General features: G+C 40.1%; 1 protein-coding gene across 6 annotated transcripts in view; it reads left to right on the top strand.

Annotated features, from left to right (window-relative positions):
• Positions 1-22,142, top strand: part of ERBB4 (erb-b2 receptor tyrosine kinase 4) — a 1,247,562-nt gene that overhangs the window by 947,013 nt on the left and 278,407 nt on the right. For all 6 annotated transcript variants that reach the window (XM_061607686.1, XM_061607684.1, XM_061607681.1 and 3 more), the window contains 3 exons: positions 13,172-13,290; positions 17,632-17,773; positions 21,296-21,409. In XM_061607686.1, coding sequence (XP_061463670.1) covers positions 13,172-13,290; positions 17,632-17,773; positions 21,296-21,409 — 375 coding nt within the window. The remainder of the gene's footprint in view (positions 1-13,171; positions 13,291-17,631; positions 17,774-21,295; positions 21,410-22,142) is intronic.

The following is a 22,142-nucleotide window of genomic DNA, read 5'->3' as shown; positions in this document are numbered from 1 at the left end:
TCTCCATGGAAGGATTATGTGCACATTCTCTATGAGGTATGGTGAATGTGCACAATGGCTGGTTATTATGCACATTAACCATTCAAGTTATATTCACACACACAAGGAATTTCTGTATAATAGGGAGCATGCGATACATAATCCTTGACTTTCTAGGCAAGGAAGATGTTGGCACAAATTGCAAAGTAAGTTGAGAAGATTCACACAATGACATAAATACAGAAAACTTTAATCATAGCTACATTAGGAATAGAAAGGTTACTGGGATTACAGTTATCCATTCCTCTAAATGCTGAATACCCTGGTGTTCCCAAATAGCAGATTCCCCTGTGATAGCAGTGCCAAAACATACAGGTTTGGCACTTCTGTTGTTGGCTTTCCACCCACAACTGGTATGCTACCCATGTTCTTCCTGCTAAGCCATTTGGATTGGGAGAAGTTCTTGTGGAGATTGACACAGTTCCTTGCAAGCCATTTTTTCATTTGTCCTAGTCCAAAGGTTGCCAAACTCCATGGACCATCAGTAACCTGTGAGCTTCCTTCAGGTGGTCTGCAGCATGTTCACATTAAATATTCATATTGATATGTAATGGTATTTTATTACTTCTTTTACTTCTTGTACTGTATTGTATGGTATTGCAATCTGAATTCTACAGAATGTAAACTGTAATTCAATAAAATGCAATATAATATAAGAAAGGAAAGAAGCAATAAAAATTCAATTAAAAATTATACAGCACCTAGCACAGTACATTACAGTTGCTACAACAGGCAGAAAAATGATTTAAGTGGTCCACTAAGACCACCAGCAATTTACAAGTGGTCTCTTGGGGGAAAAGGTTTGCGAAACACTATCCTAGTGTATGGGTGGGCAGTAGATCTCTGGGTGATTTGCAGTACATCAGCAAGGGTTTCTGACTCCAGTCGTCTAAAAACGAAAGCTAATAAACTTTCACCCCATTACATTAGGTTCCAGAAAAAGAATTGGTGGTGGTGGGGAACCAGAAATCTATTTTCATGTGAAAAGACTTGTGAGCTTGGTTCTGGTACTGATCACAAATTTGTGGGCTGAGCATGTGCTCAGAGACACCATGTTCCTTAATTCTTAGTGTAGTGTATATTTGCCCACCCGAACCATTATTTGGCACTTGATTGGTGGATTTCAAAAATAGCTATTGCCAGCAACCTGGAGCTCCCCCAACCACGTCACTGTTTCATCCTGCCTAATTGCTGTCCAGATGAGCAGCGGCACTGCCGACAGGAAGATGCTGATGCATCTCTATCCCTCCACGTGTGCTGCTGCCCCCATTCCCCAGCTAAAGGCTAAGACTATCTATTGTGTCGATTACAATAATTAGCAATGCTGATTCTGTATATTAACACTCACAAAACCTTCCACTGCTGTTTAATAATAATAATAATAATAATAAAATTTTATTTTTGAGTCGCCTATCTGGCCGAATTAACGGCCACTCTAGGCGACGTACATAAAAGAGTAAAATACAATATATACGTCAAAAAGCCCAATCTATAATTAATCTAAAACCACCCACTTCTATAACAAATAAAACTAATCCGCCCCTGAAATCTTGTAGGCCTGCCTGAATAGCCAGGTCTTCAAGGCTCAATGAAAACTTGCCAGGGAGGGGGCATGCGAAGGTCATAGGGCAAGGAATTCCAGAGGGTGGGAGCCACAACCGAGAATGCCCTCTCTCTGGTCCGCACCAGCCTAGCTGTTTTAACTGGTGGGACCGAGAGAAGGTCTTGTGAGGCTGATCTCGTCAGGCGGCATATTTGGTGATGCTGGAGGTGCTCCTTCAGATAAGTCTATTATACTGTTGTTTTATGAGTGTACCTGGATTGTTATTGTTTTTATATATTGGCTATTGTAAATTTGTTTTTCAAATTTTCCTGAAAAGCAGGATAAAAATCTATTAAATAAATAAATAAATATTCTACCAACCTTTGCTAAACTGCAAACATCATGTGCATGGACCTCTTTCATGACGGGCCAGTGAGAACAATTTCTTCCATGTACACTCATCTCCATCTGAATTCTTAGTATCACAAAGTGATATTTCCCAATCCTCTCCCTGCTGTAAATGTACCATATGACAAGGGTGGTCAATCTGGTGTCCTCCAGATGTTGTTGGACTACAACTCTCATCACCCCTGACAATCGGCAAAGCTGGCTGGACTGGGCCTCTGAGCCCCAGCCTACCTGGGCCTGCAGCGCTGTTTGCCCCAACACCCCCTCCTGATATAGGCAGTGCAGGGCTTATGTAGGCCCACCTGCCCCACCTACCTCTGGTGTCAGTGTGCATGCTCCACACTCAGCACATGCACGCCTACCATCGCCCAAGATGGATGCAGGGATGTCAACCGTTTAGGGATGCCCTGCATACATCACACGGGGGGGCACGCAATGATGCACTAATGCAAAAGGTGTGTGAGCCAGACGTGCTTATTTAAGCCCATGCCGTCTGTATGAGGGGGTCCTGGGAGCTCCCATTCCAAGATCCATGGCGTCATTGGGTTGCTACACCCTCTCACTTGGCTGCATGCTAATCCTGGGCCTGTGACTGGGGCTGATGGGAGTTTGGATTCTAACAACACCTGGAGGGCAATACATTGGCTACACCTGCCATATGGGAACAGATGTTGCTTTCATAGTATAGAACAAGAGAAAATGAACACTATCAATCCACAAGGGCAACAACTAATATGAGGGTTCTGATAAAAATTTTAAAGTCACTTCATTTTATTATCATAATGATATGCCTAGTGTCCAAGGGTAACAATAAATACAGTAGGTTATGCCAAACTGTAATTCGGTTGGTAAGTATCATATTGATTTCTAGGAAAAAACAGTAGATCTGAGTAGTTTAAGATAGGACCAAATAAGGTCTGTTGTATTGTTCTATGGTCCTATTCTTAATGTTTTAAATTGTCTTAGTATTTTAAGTGTATGTTTCCTGGTTTTAATGTCACCAATAGTTTAATTCTATTTTAATTGTATATTTTTGTATTTTTTTACCTATGTGTGGTTTTTATTTGTAAGCCGCCCTGAGTTCCAGTTTTGGAAAAAGGGCGGGGTAAAAATAAAGAGTAATAATAATAATAATAATAATAGTTCCAAGTTGATTCAAAATGTGCACATTTATGAAGTGAGCTAAATCTGAAGAGTACTGCATTTGTTTTTTTAAGTGTTCTTACAGTTAAATGTCATTCTGTGTTATTGTATATGCCTCTTTCTTCCATTTTTAATATTCCAAAATTGCATCAGCATGAATTTAACTCACACACTTATTTTCCAAATGCAATTTGCTTTTAATCTATATCTATCAATATATTACAAAATGCTATGAAACCTTTTGTGTCATAAAACATGTAACTGAGATCTGCTTTTATGGGATTTTATCCATCCGATGCAAACCAATATTTGGCGTGATGTATTGAATCATAGTAGCAAAACAGCAGATCTGATTAAGCATGTGTGTGAAAGTACAGAAACGTACATGATATAAATATAACACATAATTATATCACCAGGAGCTACAGTTTCATAGTGCTCACAATAGCTCATGTTCTTTGACATTCTGCATTTCTGTTGACTTAAACCACCAAATCCACTGTCAATGCTTTTCATTACAAAATAACTAACAAAACAATCCTAAAAATGTTTATTCAGAGGTAAGCCCCTATGAGTTCAATGGGACTAGGATTGCAGCTTAGGAATTGTTGGAAGTGGGGCAAGAGCAACTCCTGTTTGGGTTCTTTTGTTTGTGTTCCAGAAGGAATATAGAGTTAGGATCCTCCAACTGGCTAGGCTTGCCTAAGACCTGTGCTCTCTTCTACCTAATTTCCTTCCGTTGTAAACTAGTACGCTCAGGCAAGCTGACCGGCCCCTTTTTCCTTTGTCTTCTTCGACTGTCCGAGGAGAGAGGAGACATCTTTGTCTTTGCCCTCTCTCCTGAGCCATGAGGGCAATACCCAAGTCTGGACATTGCACCTCCAACTTTGTTGATTAGTTAGAAATGGGTATGCCTTTCCTGTCTACTATGTATTTCCATAAATAAAGTAGCTTTTCTTAATTTACTAAGTCATAAGTCTCAGTGATCTCAATGCAGGGTAAAAGCCTGCTACTTAGGTAAATATACACACTGGCACACATGCAGCTCAGACACTGAGTATCTCTGCATATTTCCATAATAAAGGGTTATGGTCATCCAGTAAGCAAATTGAATTGTGAGTTGTGCCTGAAACCTAAAAAGGCTACGTACTGTGTATGATTTACAAAAGAGATCAAAAGGAGACTTTAGGTTAGGGGGGGAAGCAGAACAAAAGATAGGAAACCAGGGCTGAAGAATCAACAAGACAAGCATCCCAAGCCTGGAGAAAGACAATTATGCAATTTGGAGTCTTCGAATGATGGCACTTTTGGAAGGGGAGGATCTGCATGGAGTCCTGACTGATCCTGAGCCCTCAGCAGTAGATGAAGCAGCCACTGCCTCCTGGAAGCCTAAGCATGCCAAAGTAAAGTTTCTTCTTATTTCTGCTTTATCGGATGAGGCACTAAATGTTTGTACGGGCCATAGAAATGCTAAGGAAATATGGAAAAAGCTTGAAAAAGTGTATCAGAGAAAATCTAAAAATTATGTGATGTTTCTCTGTAAGTTGCTGTACACACTGAAACAATCTGACAGAGAAAATCTCACTCCACACCTGGAGAGATTTACAAGTCTGCTCCAAGAATTAGAAAGATCTGAAAGATTTTTAGTTGAAGATAGACAAAAAGGAATACTCCTGGCCTCTCTAAATGAACACCATTATATCATGTTTGCATACTTCAACAGACAGATCTGAATTTGGATCTGATTATGGCATATCTGAAAGATCAGGACTATAAAGAGAAACAGGAACAAGCTCTGTCTGAAAAAGCAAATTTTACTGAGGGCAGAAACAGCAACCAAAGACAGGATAGAGAGATGAATCATGCCCCAAAGCCACCACAGGGCACAGATAAACAAAGAAATAATTGCTTCAAATGCAAATCTCCTAATCACCTTCAAAGAGATTGTCCTCGAAGGGGCCGAAGAGAAAGCTGATTTTAAACAGAAGCAAGCTGAAAGAAAATCAAATAGTCAAATTAAAGTGAAGCATTCCAGTTACCATGTATCTGATGGAAAGAATGATGATTATAAAACCAGATTTTTAATCGACACTGGGGCTACTGCACATTTAGTAAATAATAAAAATTTGTTTAAGAACTTTAGCCCCCATACACAGAATGTGACTACAGCATCAGGAGATGTTTTCAAGGAATAGGCACTGTGGAGCTACTTTGCAAAACACCAAAGGGCGCAGAAAGCTTGAATGGGAAAAAATGCCTATTTGTTCCAGCATTTAAAGCTAATTTAATAAGTGCCACTAAAATAATGCAGCTTGGAGGTCAGCTTTATTTAAGTGAAAATATTTGCCAAGTTTTAGATGAAGGGGAAGTATGTTGTACTGCAAAATTGAAAAATGGACTTTTGCATTTGGAATATTTTGAAATACTGTTTGTGTTCCAGAAGGAATATAGAGTTAGGATCCTCCAACTGGCTAGGCTTGCCTAAGACCTGTGCTCTTCTCTACCTAATTTCCTTCTGTTGTAAACTGATACGCTCAGGCAAGCTGACCTGTCCCTTCTTCCTTTGTCTTCTTCGACTGTCCGAGGAGAGAGGAGACATCTTTGTCTTTTCTCTCTCTCCTGAGCCATGAGGGCATATAAACTTTCCTAAGAAAAGTGAAAGGAAAACTACAAAACCTCTAGAATTAATTCACACTGACCTTTGTGGACCCATTAAGATGCCATCACAGGGCACACATTTATACATACTTTCAAGATGACTACTTGGGGTACACCACAATGTACCTCCTGAGATAAAAAGTCAAGTACCTCAAAAACTGAAATACTATGTCAGAATTGTATCCAACAAATTTGACAGAAAGCCACAAACAAGAGAAAGAGAGGTGAAGCCGGCCAGCTCCAGGGGCTCTTGGATGACACTGATTATCTTGATCCATTTCAATCCGGTTTCAGGCCCGGTTTTGGCACCGAAACAGCCTTGGTCGCCCTGTATGATGACGTTTGTCGGGAGAGGGACAGGGGGAGTGTGACTCTGTTGATTCTCCTTGATCTCTCAGCTGCTTTTGATACCATCGACCATGGTATCCTTCTGGGAAGACTCACAGAGTTGGGAGTTGGGGGTACTGCTTGGCAGTGGCTCCGCTCCTACTTGGTGGGTCGCCACCAGAAGGTAGTGCTTGGAGAACACTGCTCGATGCCCTGGACTCTCCATTGTGGAGTCCCACAGGGATTGGTACTGTCCCCCATGCTTTTCAACATCTACATGAAGCCGCTGGGTGCGGTCATCAGCAGTTTTGGGGTGTGTTGCCATCAGTACGCTGATGACACGCAGCTCTATTTCTCCTTTTCATCCTCTTCAGGTGAGGCTGTTAACGTGCTAAACCGCTGCCTGGCCACAATAATGGACTGGATGGGAGCTAACAGACTGAAGCTCAATCCAGACAAGACCGAGACGCTGTTGGTGAGTGCCTTCTCTGCTCAGATGGAGGATGTTCATCCTGTTCTTGATGGGGTTACACTCCCCTTGAAGGAACAGGTGCGTAGCTTGGGGGTTCTTTTTGATCCTTCCTTGTCACTTGAGGCCCAGGTGGCCTCGGTGGCACGGAATGCTTTCTACCATCTTCGCCTGGTAGCCCAGCTACGTCCCTATCTGGACAGTGACGACCTCGCCTCAGTTGTTCATGCTCTGGTAACTTCTAGACTGGACTACTGCAATGCGCTCTACATTGGGCTGCCCTTGAAGACTGTTCGGAAACTACAACTAGTCCAGAATGCAGCAGCCAGATTGCTGACGCAGACCAGAAGGTCCGCTCATATAACACCTGTTCTGGTCCGTCTGCACTGGCTTCCTGTTTGTTTCCGGGCTAGATTCAAAGTGCTGGTTTTGACCTATAAAGCCCTACACGGCATGGGACCGCAATACCTGGTGGAGCGCCTCTCCCAATATGAACCTACCCGGACACTGCGCTCAACATCTAAGGCCCTCCTCCGAGTGCCATCCCATCGAGAAGCTCAGAGGGTGGTGACTAGAACCAGGGCCTTTTCTGTGGTGGCCCCCGAACTGTGGAACAGCCTCTCCGATGAGGTGCGCCTGGCGCCGATGCTACTATCTTTTCGGCGCCAGGTGAAAACCTTTTTATACTCCCAGGCATTTTAAAGTGTGTTTTAATGGTATTTTCATCATTATTTGTATTTTTGGATGTTGTTTGGTTCTTTTATTGTTTGTTTGTTTTGTTTTCTTGATTTATTGTATTTATATATTGCTTGTTTTTTATCTTTTTGTACACCGCCCAGAGAGCCTTCGGGCTTAGGGCGGTATATAAATTAAATTAAATAAATAAAATAAATAAATAAGCCAGCTGCCATTACTGACCTTTCAGAAAGTTCTGGGAAAGTGCTAGATCATGATGCAAGACATAAACCCATCCCTGTACCTTTTGGGAGGAGAATAATGGCGGGTGGCAGAAGTCTGCCTGCCCACTACCTGAAAATCTATGTCTCTCTCTCTCTCTCTCTCTTCATCCCACCCCACCCCGCATCTCTGTGCAGGGGAAATAGCACGTTTTTTTAAGCTGTAAATAGGTAAAATTGTGAAAAGTAAGCAACCTTTCCACCCAATTTCATCCCATTTTGGTGATTTGGGGTCAAACTGGTTTGGTCCAGTCCCACCAGCCACATAGTCCTGCTGATAGAAGCTATCAATGAAATCAGGACCGTGACATGTGGATCCAGAGAAGGATTCAGGAGCACTTCCAGAGTATGAATCTGTTCCTTCAGGGAGAGTGTGATCCCATCCAAAGCAGGCAATTGACCAATTATATGGACTTCGGAACCATGAACCCACAAGGCTGCCATCATGCCAGAATTCAGACTTGGTGTTCTTGTCCTTATCCAGCCCACCAATGAGTCTAGGCAACAGTCTAAGGCTTGCACAATGCCTCCTGATTCAGATGTTACAGGGAAATAGAGCTGGGTATCATCAGCATACTGATGACACCTTGCCCCAAATCTCCTAGTGATCATTCCCCATGCCCTCATGTAGATGTTAAATAGCATTTGGGATAAGATAGTACCCTGTGGCACCCCACAGCATAAATGCCAGAGGCCTGAATGATAATTACCCAATGCTATTCTCTGGAACTGACCCTGGAGAGAGGACCGGAACCACTGTAAAACAGTGTCCCCAATACCCATCTCATAGAGCCAGTTCACAAGAATACCATGGTTAATAGTATGAAAAGCCACTGAGAGATCAAATGAGAACAGGGTTACACTCCCTTTGTCCTTCTCCCAATAAAGGTCATCCATCAGGGTGATCAAGGCTGATTCAGTCCCATAACCAGCCTGAACCTGGATTGGTATAGTTCAAGATCATTGGTTTCATCCACAAGTACTGTTGTGCCACAACCCTCCCAATAATCTATACCCCCAATTTTGATCACTTTTCACTGTCTTCTGTATATTGTGTTCCAAAAATAAAATCAAAGACAGTAACTCTGAAAATAAGATAACTTCCACTAAGATTAGAGACACAATGGAATTATTAATGTAATACACTCTATGTGGGTCTGCCCTTGAAGTCTGTCTGGAAAATTCAACTAATACAAAGAGAGTGCCACTGCCCAACTGTAAGGTCACAGGAATATATTGCACCTATTCTGAACCTATGGTTACTGTGCATAATTCAATGTGCTGGATTTGACTTTTAAAACCCTTAAAAGTCTGGGACCTGTATGGTCTCAAGGATCATAGAATCATAGAACAGTAGAGTTGGAAGGGGTCTACAAGGCCATCAGGTCCAACCCACTGCTCAATGTAGGAATCCGTCTTAAAGTATACCCAATAGGTGGCTGTCCAGCTGCCTCTTGAATGCTTCCCATGTTTAAGATCCCACCATCCCCCTAGGTCAGCCTTTCCCAACTAGTGGGCAACCAGATGTTGTTGGACCACAACTCCCATCAGCCTCAGCCAGCATTGCCAATGGTCAGGAAAGATGGGAATTGTGGTCCAACAACATCTGGTGGCCCACTAGTTGGGAAAGGCTGGCCTAGGTAATTGGTTCCATTGTCGTATCAGACATTTTTCTTGATGTTCAGCCAAAATCTGGCTTCCTGTAACTTGAGCCCATTATTCCATGTCCTGCACTCTGGGATGACAGAGAAGAGATTCTGGCCTTCTTTGTGTGACAACCTTTCAAGTACTTGAAGAGTGCTATCATATCTCCCCTCAGTCTTCTATTCTCCAGGCTAAACATGCCCAGTTCTTTCAATCTCTCCTCATAGGGCTTTGTTCCCAGTCCCTGATCATTGTTGTTGCCCTCCTCTGAACCTGTTCCAGTTTGTCTGCATCCTTCTTAAAGTGCAGTGTCCAAAACTGGATGCAGTACTCAAGATGAGGCCTAACCAGTGCCAAATAGAGAGGAACTAGTACTTCATGCAATTTGGAAACTATGTGTCTCTTAATGCAGCCTGAAAAATCATTTGCCTTCTCCAGTATGATCCACCTGATATTTTACCATCAGCAAATGAAGTCCTAGTACAGGTTCCATTCTTTTGTGGTGTGAAGTTGACATCTGTCAAAAGCAGGGTCTTTTAGGTGCTGGCTCTGCAATTTTGGAACACACTTTCCTGGGAAATTTGTTTATCTCTTTGGTAGTGTTTCAGAAGCAGGAGAATTTTTTTTTTTATCAGGCTTTGGGAACCTGAATTTTTCCTGAAATGTGTTTCTAGCTCTTATTTAATTTGAGGAAAAAAGATTTTTGATTGGTTTTAAATTATGTTTTTATGAACCACCTTATAAATTGTGTGCTGAAAGGTGGTATAGATATATTGTAAATAAAATAAATAAACTCACTGATATGTAAATAGTTATACAGAAATGTACTGAATGTAACCATTGGAATTCATTTGACAACACTGAGTTGCTTTGAGCAAAGGGATTCCCAGTTATCAGCTGCAAAGTTTGTCTCATTGTGAGGATGAATCAGCTAAGTATTGCTAAGGACTAGAAATTTGAAAGAAATGATAATTATAAACGTTTATATAACATTACTGTATTACAATGTTACACCTTTCCATTGGCAAAAACAAGATTTAGTCCTCAGTGAACTTTTCCAATTTCTTACTGCACACTTACAAAAATTCCTTTTAGAGTTATTGGGTTTTTTTTGTTCATGTAATGAATCATTGAAGAGTGAATCATATTTAAATTGGATAGAGAGTTCAGGAGGTTTCGTTTAATGATTACCTTGAAGAGTGCAGTCTGGCTGTTGACTGCTCATTTCTGAATCACCAGCCATCTTGGGAATTCAGGACACAGTAGTGTTTAACTTGTATAAGCCACTTCTGCATATTTTATGAATGTGGCCCAACGGCACTTTCCCCCCAGGAGCAGGCTAGCTAATTAGCTCAATAAAATATAGTGTTCTGGATTCAATTTTTGGGTTGGGTTTTGTTTCAACTTATGAAATGGAGGGATTATCCTATTCAAGAGGTTTGTTTTAATCAGAATTGTTACAGGACTGGGAGCTAGTAGGTTGAAGTTCCATAGGGAGGCAACAGTCAGGAGTGTGTGTGTGTGTGTGTGTGTGTGTGTGTGTGAGAGAGAGAGAGAGAGAGAGAGAGAGAGAGGTATAAGTGATTTGAGACTCTAAAAGACCTTACTGTCAGGTGTTAACTGCAATCCTTATATGGGTAACAGGTCCTCTGATCTCTTCCTTGCTCAGTCACTTGTCTCATACACACACAGAAGTTTATTTTTAAATAGTTTTTAACTATTTTATAACAAGCGTTAACTTTGTCACTTGAAATCATAATATAAGCATAATATTTTCCACTTTTCACCTCCTGATTACAGATGATTTGGATCATTTTGGTTATGAGCTCTTGCACATTAGTAAAATATCAGGGGCTCAGAGGTATGGTGTGGTGCTGGAGGAGCCCAGGATTGTGGGTGTCTTTTCGCTGAGGATGCCTTGGGTCCACTTCGGGATTTCATGATCTAGATGATGACTGTGGGACTGTCTCAAATGATCATCAGGCTGACACACAGAGCAGGGCATACCCTTGACTCGGTCTTTGCTCAAAGTGGGGAGATGAGTGCTCTGGTAGTAGGTGGGTGGATATTACTTCATTGTCATGATCTGACCACTTACTGATGAAGTTTGGTCTTGAGGCAATTTGGAAGACCAATTTGGATGGTCCACCCTGGGAAGCTGATGCATCCTGATGGCTTTCTGTTGACTCTGGGGATTTTCAAGTGGATATAGCCAGTGATCCTGGTGAGGCTCTTGTTTCATTGTGGAACAGTGAGATGAGTAGGGCCATCAACACTATCATTCCCAAGTGTCCTTTCCAGCTCTATGGAGTTCACATTGCTTCCTGGTATTCTGAGGAGCTCAGGATGATGAAGCAGGCTGGATGAACACTATAGCACAAGTGGCGGAAATTTCACTCCAAAGCCGACTGGACATAATTGTGCCTACCATGCAGATGTTGAAGGCAGGGAAGAAATGGTACTTCAGTGCATCTATTGAGTCTTTGAGGAGTCAGCCAACAGAATTGTTCCATGTGGTCTGGAGATTGGTTACCCTGGATTCATGACGCAGGCCTCTGGAACACACAGTGATTAGCTGCGAGCAGCATGCAAGACACTTTGAGGACAAAGTCTCTTGACTTCATGGTGACTTTGGTGCCAGTGCTGCAGCAAATCCAGTTGAGATGCTCAATGAAAATCTGGCCCAGTGTTATGGAACCATTTCCAGTTGATGCGGCCTGATGATGTGAATAGGATATATAAATGTTTTTAACAAATAATTAAATATCCAAACAGTAACTTGACTAAAACTGGGGACACAAAAGATAGGTGGCACCATAATTTGAGCACTTATCTTAAGAGAGACAAGTGTGTTTGTGTGTGTGTGTCTGTATCTTCCTATATTTTCAAATACAGAAATAACATGAACACTTCAGCATTGCAATAATTGTAGCAGTTGCCTTACTGCCTTTAGATGAAACTTTTTTTTTCCCCATAATGATTTGAAACTGCTCACCTGAAACTGACATCAAGCCTTGGCTATCATGGACAGTGCAAACAGTATCCTTAGACAGAGATGGATAGATATAGGAAAAGCCCGTCTGTGATAAGCTTATCATATAAGGATAGACTTCTGGAGAGAAGAAGATATGGAGAGAAGAAGAAGCCAGGTTTTCCCCAAGTTTACTAAGATTAGGAGAACAAATCCCAGGGCAATCAAGTCCTTCACATATTTTTACCTAGGAACTGCGTATTTCTTTAATCAGATGATATTCAGGGAGAGACAAATATATTTTGATGTAGATTTTAAAAAAAAAAACAGAAATGTTGCAAAAAATCAAAATATTTGTGAAAATGCTAATGTGCTAGGCAAAAATATTGTACTGTTACACAAGACACCAAGATATTACGCATGCAAAACCCATCACTGAAATGTTTACATGTATACATTTAACTTCATTTAAGGGATCAATTCTTTTAAAAAATCTCAAGTATTGGCTAGAGCAGTGGCAGCTGGTGAACAATGGGCTTGGTAGGACTACTTGGTGGCCAAAGAGGTATGGGCAAGTTCTGGTATTATTCCCATCCTCCTCCTCTGCAAAGATATTGCAGACACTTAAGCACTGCAGTTGTACAAATAGTTAGCACCTAACTAAGCTGAAAGGTGTCTTCCTTTAGTTCAGAAATGCTATGTGGCCTCTACCTGTTCTGATTCTCTCCCTATCCTCCTCCTTTGCAAAGAAACTGTGGGCACTTAAAACACTGCAGTTGTATAAAGCCCTGTTTTATTTTTATTTTTCTTTAATTAAAAAGAAGTTTATTTTAGTCATATTTGGTGTAACCATTTGCTACCATGTCACAGAACAATGGGCAAGACTGTGATTTACATATGCAGAGGACCCCTCCTTAAATTCCTGTTGCCTCATAGTTTCTCAGTCCCCCAAGCTTATGCTCTGCTCCCTGTTTTCTGTTCTGATATGTTTGTGATTTCTCTGCCCTCTCCAGTAACGAAGATGGTGTGCGCTGAGCAATGTGATGGGCGGTGTTATGGACGCTCCGTCAGTGAATGCTGCCATCGTGAATGTGCAGGAGGCTGTTCTGGACCAAAAGACACAGATTGCTTTGTATGTTTCAGCGTTCTTCCCTTTCCATCTTCCATCTTCCATCAGCAGCTCTGCTCATTCTTTTGCTTTTCCTCCAAGGAAATTGGTGTGTGTTTGTCTGTGTGATATATCTATTTAGAGAGAGACTTTTGAAAGCACAAACAAAACTTCACCCAAGCTTACTCTGGATCCCTATAAGGATTATGTTAATCACCTAAAAATATATACACATAATTGTGATGAACAAAACAGAGGTTTTTAATTTACTTGCAAAAAGTTTCAGCTTTCACCTTCATCAAACCTTACTTAGCTTTTCCAAATGAAGCCCCTCTGAGCATTCCATCCTCAAAACTCTATAGCTGTCACCTTGGTAGCAGCATTTGTATGTTAGCAGCCGATGAAGGCAGAAGCCAAAAAGTTTTGCTAGTAAAATAAAAACCTCTGTTTTGTTAATCAGAATTACATATATATCTATATTCCCATTATATTTCTGTTACTTATCAGCTTATTTCACCCATTGAAACATTTGTGAGATTTGCAAATAGAGATTTGAAACCATTTGTATGCTAATTGGTGTGATTTTTATCTCAAGTGAAAACACATTTTACTTCCCTAAAAATTAACGGTTTTAGAATGTGGGCAATTTATATCAGAAGTCTGATATTAAACAAAAGACTTACAAAAAACACCATCTGTCGTATTTCCTAAAAACAGAATGTAAGACCTGATGCCTAAATATTAAATGAAGGAAGTCTCTTTGATTTCTGTGGACCATGCTTTCTTCTAAGTGTGCTTTTGATTGCAGCCTAAATCAGCTTAAGCAATCAGAGTGGACACAACTGAGTTTTGCTAATCAATAGGAAACGTAAACTTCTGGGAACATAGCACACTGGAAAACAACACATGTACTTGTTAAGTTAAGATTAGGACCTTCCCAAGTGGGGAATATAAGGGAACATCTCAGAGCTAAAATTAATGTGAAGAATTGGACTCAGATATGTGTTTGCACACATTGTATTTCCATTTTAATCTAGAAGAGCTGGATTTTGAATTTCTGTGCATGAACTGGGAAATTGTTTCAGCTCTAACTTGATGTCACCTGAATGGTCCTCAAAGCAGAAAAAGAACATGGCAGGGAATTATCATCCTCAATTAAAGGTTATCGTCGGCCAGAATCACTTTGCTCCTGCCTGCTATGCCTGTTTATGCCAAATTCCCATTCTCCCAACAAAGACTTGCTTTGAAATCAGGAGTGACAAAATATGGGGAATCCAGGGGCCAAATTAGGAGAGAGAGTGGGAGATTCATTATATGATCTCCTGTGTTGTTTAAAATGTATGCATGTTCCCCCCACCCCCAGGCAAATAGCAGCTTCAAGGGTGCAATTCAAAAACATTGCAGGGGGAAAGGTAGACACCCCCTCCCCTAGTGCTGTACTGTGCACACTCCCCACTATCACTCAAGCTCTTGGGGTGCTTTTACCTCTAATTTACTCTTGGAAGAGACAGCACAGCAGGACAGAAGAGATAGAAAGACAGAAAAGATTGTAGGCCTCATTCTGTGCCATAGCCAGGCCCACATGCTTTTCTGCTCTACTCAAATGCTTGGAATGCTCTAGAACAGGGGTTCCCAAACTGTGGTCCATGAACCACAAGTGGTCTGCAAGTTTCATTCAGGTGGTCCACCGCATGTCTGCATTAAATATTCATATTGATTTTTAATTGCATTTTATTGCTTTTTTATTTCTTATATTTTATTTTATGGCAGTACAATTTGAACGGAATTCTATTGTTAAAACAGGCAGAAAAACCATTAAGTGGTACACTAAGATCTGTGGCAATTTTCAAGCGGGCAGTGTGGGGGGAAAGTTTGGGAACAACTGCTCTAAAATATACTACCCGTGCTTGTAAGCAAAACCTTATAGCAACAAATTAAAAATTTGCTGAGTTCTTCAGAATGATTTCAGTCAATTCTTAATGGAAGGTTATCATGTCTTTGGGCTATATATCATTAGCATTCTACATTGCTATTATATAGTTACTAAGCAATTTATTATAGTGATAAGGTACCAGGATAGACAGCAGTGACTAAAGGTTTATGTTAGATATTAATTAATACAATTTTAGCATATGATGAATTCAGATATGTTCTGACATATAATGCCTGCTTCCTGTAACCTATAGTATCCTGCTGTGAAAATTGCTAGATAAAGCAATCATTCATTGTTCTGCATGTGCTCTTGAAAGGAAAGTAGTACCTATCTCTGCAGCATTAATGTTTCAGCAAATTTACTCACAAAGATTTTGAGGTAGTAAGAGAATAATGACAGTGAAGATTAAACTGGATCTAAACAGGTCTCTAACTGTACTTTGTGCCTTTCATAGCTCCACAATAATTCAACACCTTGGTCTTGCTAAATTAAAAGCGGTTCCATTATGAAGGCCTGGCTTCTACCTCACCAAAGTGTTCAATATGGTGTCCACCTTAACAGGGTGACCTTTACCATTTGCACATTAAGTTAATTCAGGGAAACTTTTGCCACTCTTCCTAATTTTGCTATAGTTATTTCTGCCTAGAGTTTGTCAGTTGACACTCTTTTTCCTGATGGAGGCTTCTCGTGCCTTAAACAATGGTGTGGCCAACAATAAACACAGGCATTCCCTTGATCTCTCAATCTGACTATTCTTTTTAATATTTGTGCTATTTTAATAGGATTGTTTAATTGCATATTTTAATGATGGATGTTTATATTTTAATGTTTGAATGACATTGTTTTATGGTGTATTTTAATTGTGGAAGTTTATATATTAATGTTTGTGTAACTGGTTTTTATCTTGCAAACCACTTAGATGCCTGTTTTGGCATTAGGTGATATAATGAATAAATAAATCAACTAGTGATCCCAATCCTGCATCCCAATCCTGTAGGTACAGTGTAGAGGAATGTTGTGCTTTCTGAATTTCTGCCCATCACACTGCTGTTATAGGCACACAATCTCTGCCAGGAAAGCAAGCTAGCAATTCTGTTTATGCTACCACCTCCTTTGAGTTTGCATCATACCATATCTCTCCACCATCTTTAGTTGACAGGAGGGAGAGAGAAGGTGTTTCTTGCTTTCCATTCATAGCAGGCCATGTATTACTACGGAGATTGACTTGTCACCCTGATCACCTGCTTTAGGTACAGTGGCACAAAGAGTACATTGTACAACTTGCACCTAAACCAGCACCTGATCCCTGATACACTGTCAAGGGATACCCAGTTCCCTCCTGCTATTGAGCACTCTCCACAATGGTGCATTCTCCACTTCCAAACACTGCAGTGAATGAAGATGTTAACTGCTTTTTTATCACCGCAAGGACATGCATTGTGGTGTGGCAAGAATACAGGATCAGCATTGTTGCAGAAAGCACTGGTAATTGCTAGTGCTTACACTAATGTTCAGAATGGCCAACATGAGGGCACCAGATTTGTTTTTCTTTATATTTATTTATTTATAAAAGTATTTATATACTGTCCACTTGCAAAAAATCAGGGTGGTATACAACAACATAAAAACATTAAAAACAATACAAAATAATCACTAAATGATTGGCTACTCAAGAGACATTTTAAATAGCTTCATATGCTGGTATCTATGTGGGCCCTGATACCTTAAAGCAAAATCCTGCAAACTAGTTTGTGAGGACAGAGTATCATGATCTGAGGTTGGGACCTGGCCTTGTGAGCAACTATGGAATGATGAACCCTCTGGGTTGGTATTTATACCAATCCTGGTATAAATAGCTGAAGCCTGGCCATAGGTCAATGGAATAGTACTTTTTGCCTGCTGCACTTCAGGTTCAGCTTCTCCGACTTCAGCAAAAATGTAAAGGCTCTGTGGCTCACTGGTCTTGGTGACCTTGAGCTGAAAAATGTAGTTCAGTTACATCTGTCATAGTCCAACCCAAACACAGTGATTTATAGCTTAAAGTCATAAGAACATAAGAAGACCCCTGCTGGATCAGACCAGGGCCTATCTAGTCTAGCATCATGTTCCCACAGTGGCCAATCAGATGCCTATGGAAAGTCCACATTGGACATGAGCATGTTAGCACTTCTGGCTCATGATCCTCAACAAATGGTAACAAGAGGCATATTGGGTAATAAATAGCCCTCATGACTTGTTATATGAAGAAGAATATTTAGATTTTTCTGTTTTAGTTTAATTAGATGCCTCAGTAATTAAAAGCTATTATTTGTGTAGAGCAAACAGCTTAATAAACTTTTCCTATTGTTATTGTCAGATTTTTGTTACTAAAGGATCCATTTATTAAATGCCAGTTAAAGATCTGATGCAAACTGTTACTTCTTATCTTGCAGGCTTGTATGAATTTTAATGACAGTGGGGCTTGCGTCACACAGTGTCCCCAGACTTCAGTTTACAATCCTGCCACCTTCCAGATGGAAAACAACCGAGATGGAAAATACACCTATGGTGCTTTTTGTGTTAAAAAGTGCCCACGTAAGTTATAAGCAGAGGGCTGCCTGTCTCCCATGAAGTGCAACCCTTTCAAAGCTGCATTATAAAAATCTTTTTAAAAATATTATTGCAAACCCCGCCAAATGTACAGCCAAGTTAATTATGAGAATGCTGTGAAAATTCAGTTTATTTTCTTCAACAGTAATATTTTGAAGTTATAACTTATTCTAAGAATGGCATTGCGGAGTGCTGACATTTTAATAACACCCTTGCACTTGGAGCCAAAAATCTGTGCTAAATATTATGGTTTGTGTGGTCAAAATTTCAGCATCTATCCAATAACTGACTTGTATACATGCCAGATGTCAAATATGGAACAGATTCTAGCATTTCCTTTCCTTAAACAAAGTCTCATTTTCATTTCCCCTCGAACATAAGTGGAAATTATCTTTTATGTTTGACCTTTTCTTGAAATTCAAGTCTGTGGTCTGGTAATGTCAGTCAGAACAGGCTCATCACTATCAAGATGCATAAAATATTGTTCACAACTCCCAACATTAGAGGATTCAGTCAGTTTAAATACCAAGTACTCCACCATAAATGCCTTTCAGGTACCGACTATTAAGCTGGAGTACTAAAACTATTTATATAGACTGTTCCCAGTGGTTTCAGCAGGAATAGTGCAGAATAAATTGCTTAAAGAAAGATTTTCCTTCCTACTTTCCACAGAGTGGATAGATCTTGACGATCATATATTCTGACCATCTGAGGCCAGCAACTGCCACTGAAAATAAGCATGTATTATCATGTGGCAGGGGCATTTAGCATGTTTTGTTGCTGCATAGATCAACTTAACCTGATGTAGACTGAATGCATGCAAATACCCCTTATTGTCTTCTCATTTTAGTATCTTCTTTGGGGCTCACAAATATTTGATATTTGAACACTTTTGAATTAAAGCAGTGGTTCTTAATCTTTTTTTGGGCCGGGGGTCACAGACCCCTTTGAGAATCTGATGAAAGCCGTGGACCCCCATAAATAAATAAACAAATATTATTTTCAATCTTTCAAAAAAAGAATATTTCATACAATTTAACTTAATTTACACATTATCCTATAATATTGTTGCTACCTTGTATTTTGTAAATCAAAATGTGCACATATAATAATTTACAAATGGTAGACAAATACCCTCAATGAGTCAAATACTTTTAAAATATTAGCCATGAACAATTCTTCACAATTCCTATGCTGCAAGATGTTCTGAAGTGACCAAATACTACTTTAAAAACTTTGTATCCTAAACAAAACATGAATTAAAATATCAAGTTGCAAGGTTTGTGCTGACTTCACAAGTGCTTGTAATATTTTTAAAAGATTCCTGAAAGGAATTATAATTTTTTTAAAAAGACTGACATGAAGACAAACAAGGTGATCTGCAAAATTTATTTTTTTTCAGTGCACACACTATTTTCTTCATATTGTTTTAATATATTTGATAAAAAGACTAATTCTTTAAGGGAACAAGCTATACACACACACACACATTATGTTCTGTCTCATAAGGCCGCTGCTCTGAATAGGCACAAATTCTTAGGAAACTGAATATTACTTTGTTACACTGGATTTTTAAATTTTTATTTTATTTTATATTTGTGCCCAGTTCATAGAGCTCCTGAAGCCACAGGTTAAGAATCCCTGGATTAAAGGACACATTGTCCATAATATAGATTAAAGGAATGGGTGGGCCTCTAGAAGATGGGGACACAAGGAACAGCTAGTATCATTGTTTGATGCCTGCAGCATCAAGTGATGACTTACATGCATGGAAATGGCTACTGCAGAACAAACAACCCAGTTTTTTTCACATTGCCTGCTGTCACACACAGTGCCTGTCAGTATAGTCATTGAATGATGTGGATACATACGTGAATCCATTATTTCTTGGCATTCTTTCACACTGTTATTGTCATGTTGTATTTTTTACTGATATAAATAGCTCTGAGTATGCTACAAGTAGAAAAGTGTGGGACAGATTATATGCTTTTTATTTATGACATTTATATCCTGCCTATCTTCCAAGAAGCAAAAGGCAGTGCACAGTGTTCTCTCCTCACAATTTTATCTTCACAGCATTCCTGTCAGATAGGATAGACTGGCAGATAGTGACTGGCCCAAGGTTACCCAGGGAGCTTCATGGCCAAGTGGGAATTTGAATCTGAGTCTCCTAGATCCTAGTCTATCACTCTAACCACTACATCACATTTGCATGACAAGCAGCACATAATTATTAAAGGTGCAAAGAGCCCTGTCCTCAGGGCCGGCTCCAGGAATGCCAGGGCCCTTGGGCATCAGCTTGCCCTGAGCCCCGGTGTGTGTGTGTGTGCATCATCTTCATTAAGGGCAATGGTAAAAGACAGCAGACAGGTAGGTGTGGGGGTGTGGGGTGCGGATCATGGAAGGGGAGCGGAGGGGTGGGTGAGGCCCCCCCGTAGCTCCAGGGGCCATCAGGACAGTGCCCCACCTGGCCACCCTTTAGAACCGGCCCTGCCTGTCCTACCTTACCCATGTGAAGCAGCTAATACACATTGCATACATCAGGTCCCAGGTTCAGTCGCCCGAAAAAAAGGTTATTTTTTGCAAGCTTGTAAAAGATTCCTGCCTAAAAGCTTGAAGGCGCACTGTCAGTCAGTGTATACTAGACTAGAAGAACCAATGATATGACTAGATGAATCAATGATAAGGCATCTTGATATGTTCAAATATACCATAAATCTCAGAACCTGGTGTGCTTCAGTGGCACCAGCCTAACGAGCTGGAATCAGGGTCAACTTTGACTTTTGACATAGATAGTTGCAATGATTTGTAGGGAGTTAGAAAAGACATACATAGTTGGGTTTATTTTATTTTTTTATATTAGAGTGGCATTTTGCTGACTAGTTATTTGTTTATTTATTTATTTATTATTTGATTTATATCCCGCCCTTCCTCCCAGCAGGAACCCAGTTATTTAAATGAATCTATCATTTGATATGGACAAAAATATGTATTCCCCTTTTGACAATTGTTTTGCAAAGTCAATTGCCATTATCTTCAGTACTGAATATCTAGATACCATGGGTTGTTCATTTTTTAATTTATTTAGTCTGCATGAGCATAAGACTGAGATAATTCATAGCTTCTTTTATTTTATCCAGTGCTTGGTACCAGCTTGGCTGTGACTGTGTATCCTTTGATGCTAAAATAACATTTCAAACATGTTCCAGAATACAAACCTCATTAAGATGGAGTTACGTCAGCATCTCGAGGGAAATGAAATCTTTAAAGAACGTTGACATTAGCAACAACATAAAGTAACAGGACTACAGGAGAATGTGAGCTTAGATAAAGCTTAAAAAGATAAAATGCAGCATTTGAGACGAATATATAAAAAGGAACCTTAAAAGCAGTGGCAAAAATGTAGGGCCCACATCCACCACCTCTGATGTTCAGAGTATCTGTTGTGCGCAGCCTGTAGATGACTCTCGTTTCAATAATGTGTTTTCCTTTTTTACCCCCCTCCAGATAACTTTGTGGTTGATATCAGCTCTTGTGTACGTGCCTGTCCCAGCCCTAAGATGGAAGTTGAAGAAAATGGTGTTAAGACATGTAAACCATGCACTGACATTTGCCCTAAAGGTAGGCTGCCATTCATTATGGTTTGGATACTATTTGTACTATGAATTGCCAAGACACAAATCAAGGAGTTAATTTGGAAATGGAATTAAAACTGGTGAAACCTGGATACAGTGTGGTGCAGGCTGTGGGCCCTATGCTTGGAGCCAGGAACCAAGCCCAGGTACTGATTTCTGTGAACAGTCTGATGGCAGGCATGGAGTTCCCCTCAGAGTGTGTTTTCTCATTTAGCCCACTAGAGTTCTTTAAGAACTGGAATTAGAGATGGGGGAAATTGTTTTAGTACTCATTTAAAGCCAAATCTATCAAATTCACACTTTCCAAAACGAGAGCCAAAACACAGCCATCTTTCAAGATTGGCAATTATCTGAATTTTGTGATGCAGATCTCCAACCATATAATCTTCACAAAATGCATTTATTAGGTGGAAATGTGTATGAAATGAATATATGAGTGAAAATACAAAAAGGCATTGTATTGGGAGAAATTGCTTGAAAATATGTGTAATCAGAACACCATAAAATGGAGAAATTTGCACTAAAATACTGGAGAATTTTAATGAGGATTTTTTTTAAAAAAAAATTGCAAAATGCTGTAGAAATAAGGAGAATTGAAGATTAGAAAAAATGAGAAACTGAGACTGAAATTGACAAATCCTTCCATTGCTAGCTGGAACCCACCTAGAAATCCAGCCTGAAACATGGGATCCACTTCCAAGTTGAGCAGGGTGCAGAGC

Source organism: Rhineura floridana, chromosome 2 (genome assembly GCF_030035675.1).
Source record: "Rhineura floridana isolate rRhiFlo1 chromosome 2, rRhiFlo1.hap2, whole genome shotgun sequence".
Lineage (NCBI taxonomy): Eukaryota > Metazoa > Chordata > Lepidosauria > Squamata > Rhineuridae > Rhineura > Rhineura floridana.
This window is presented reverse-complemented; position numbering and strand designations above follow the sequence as displayed.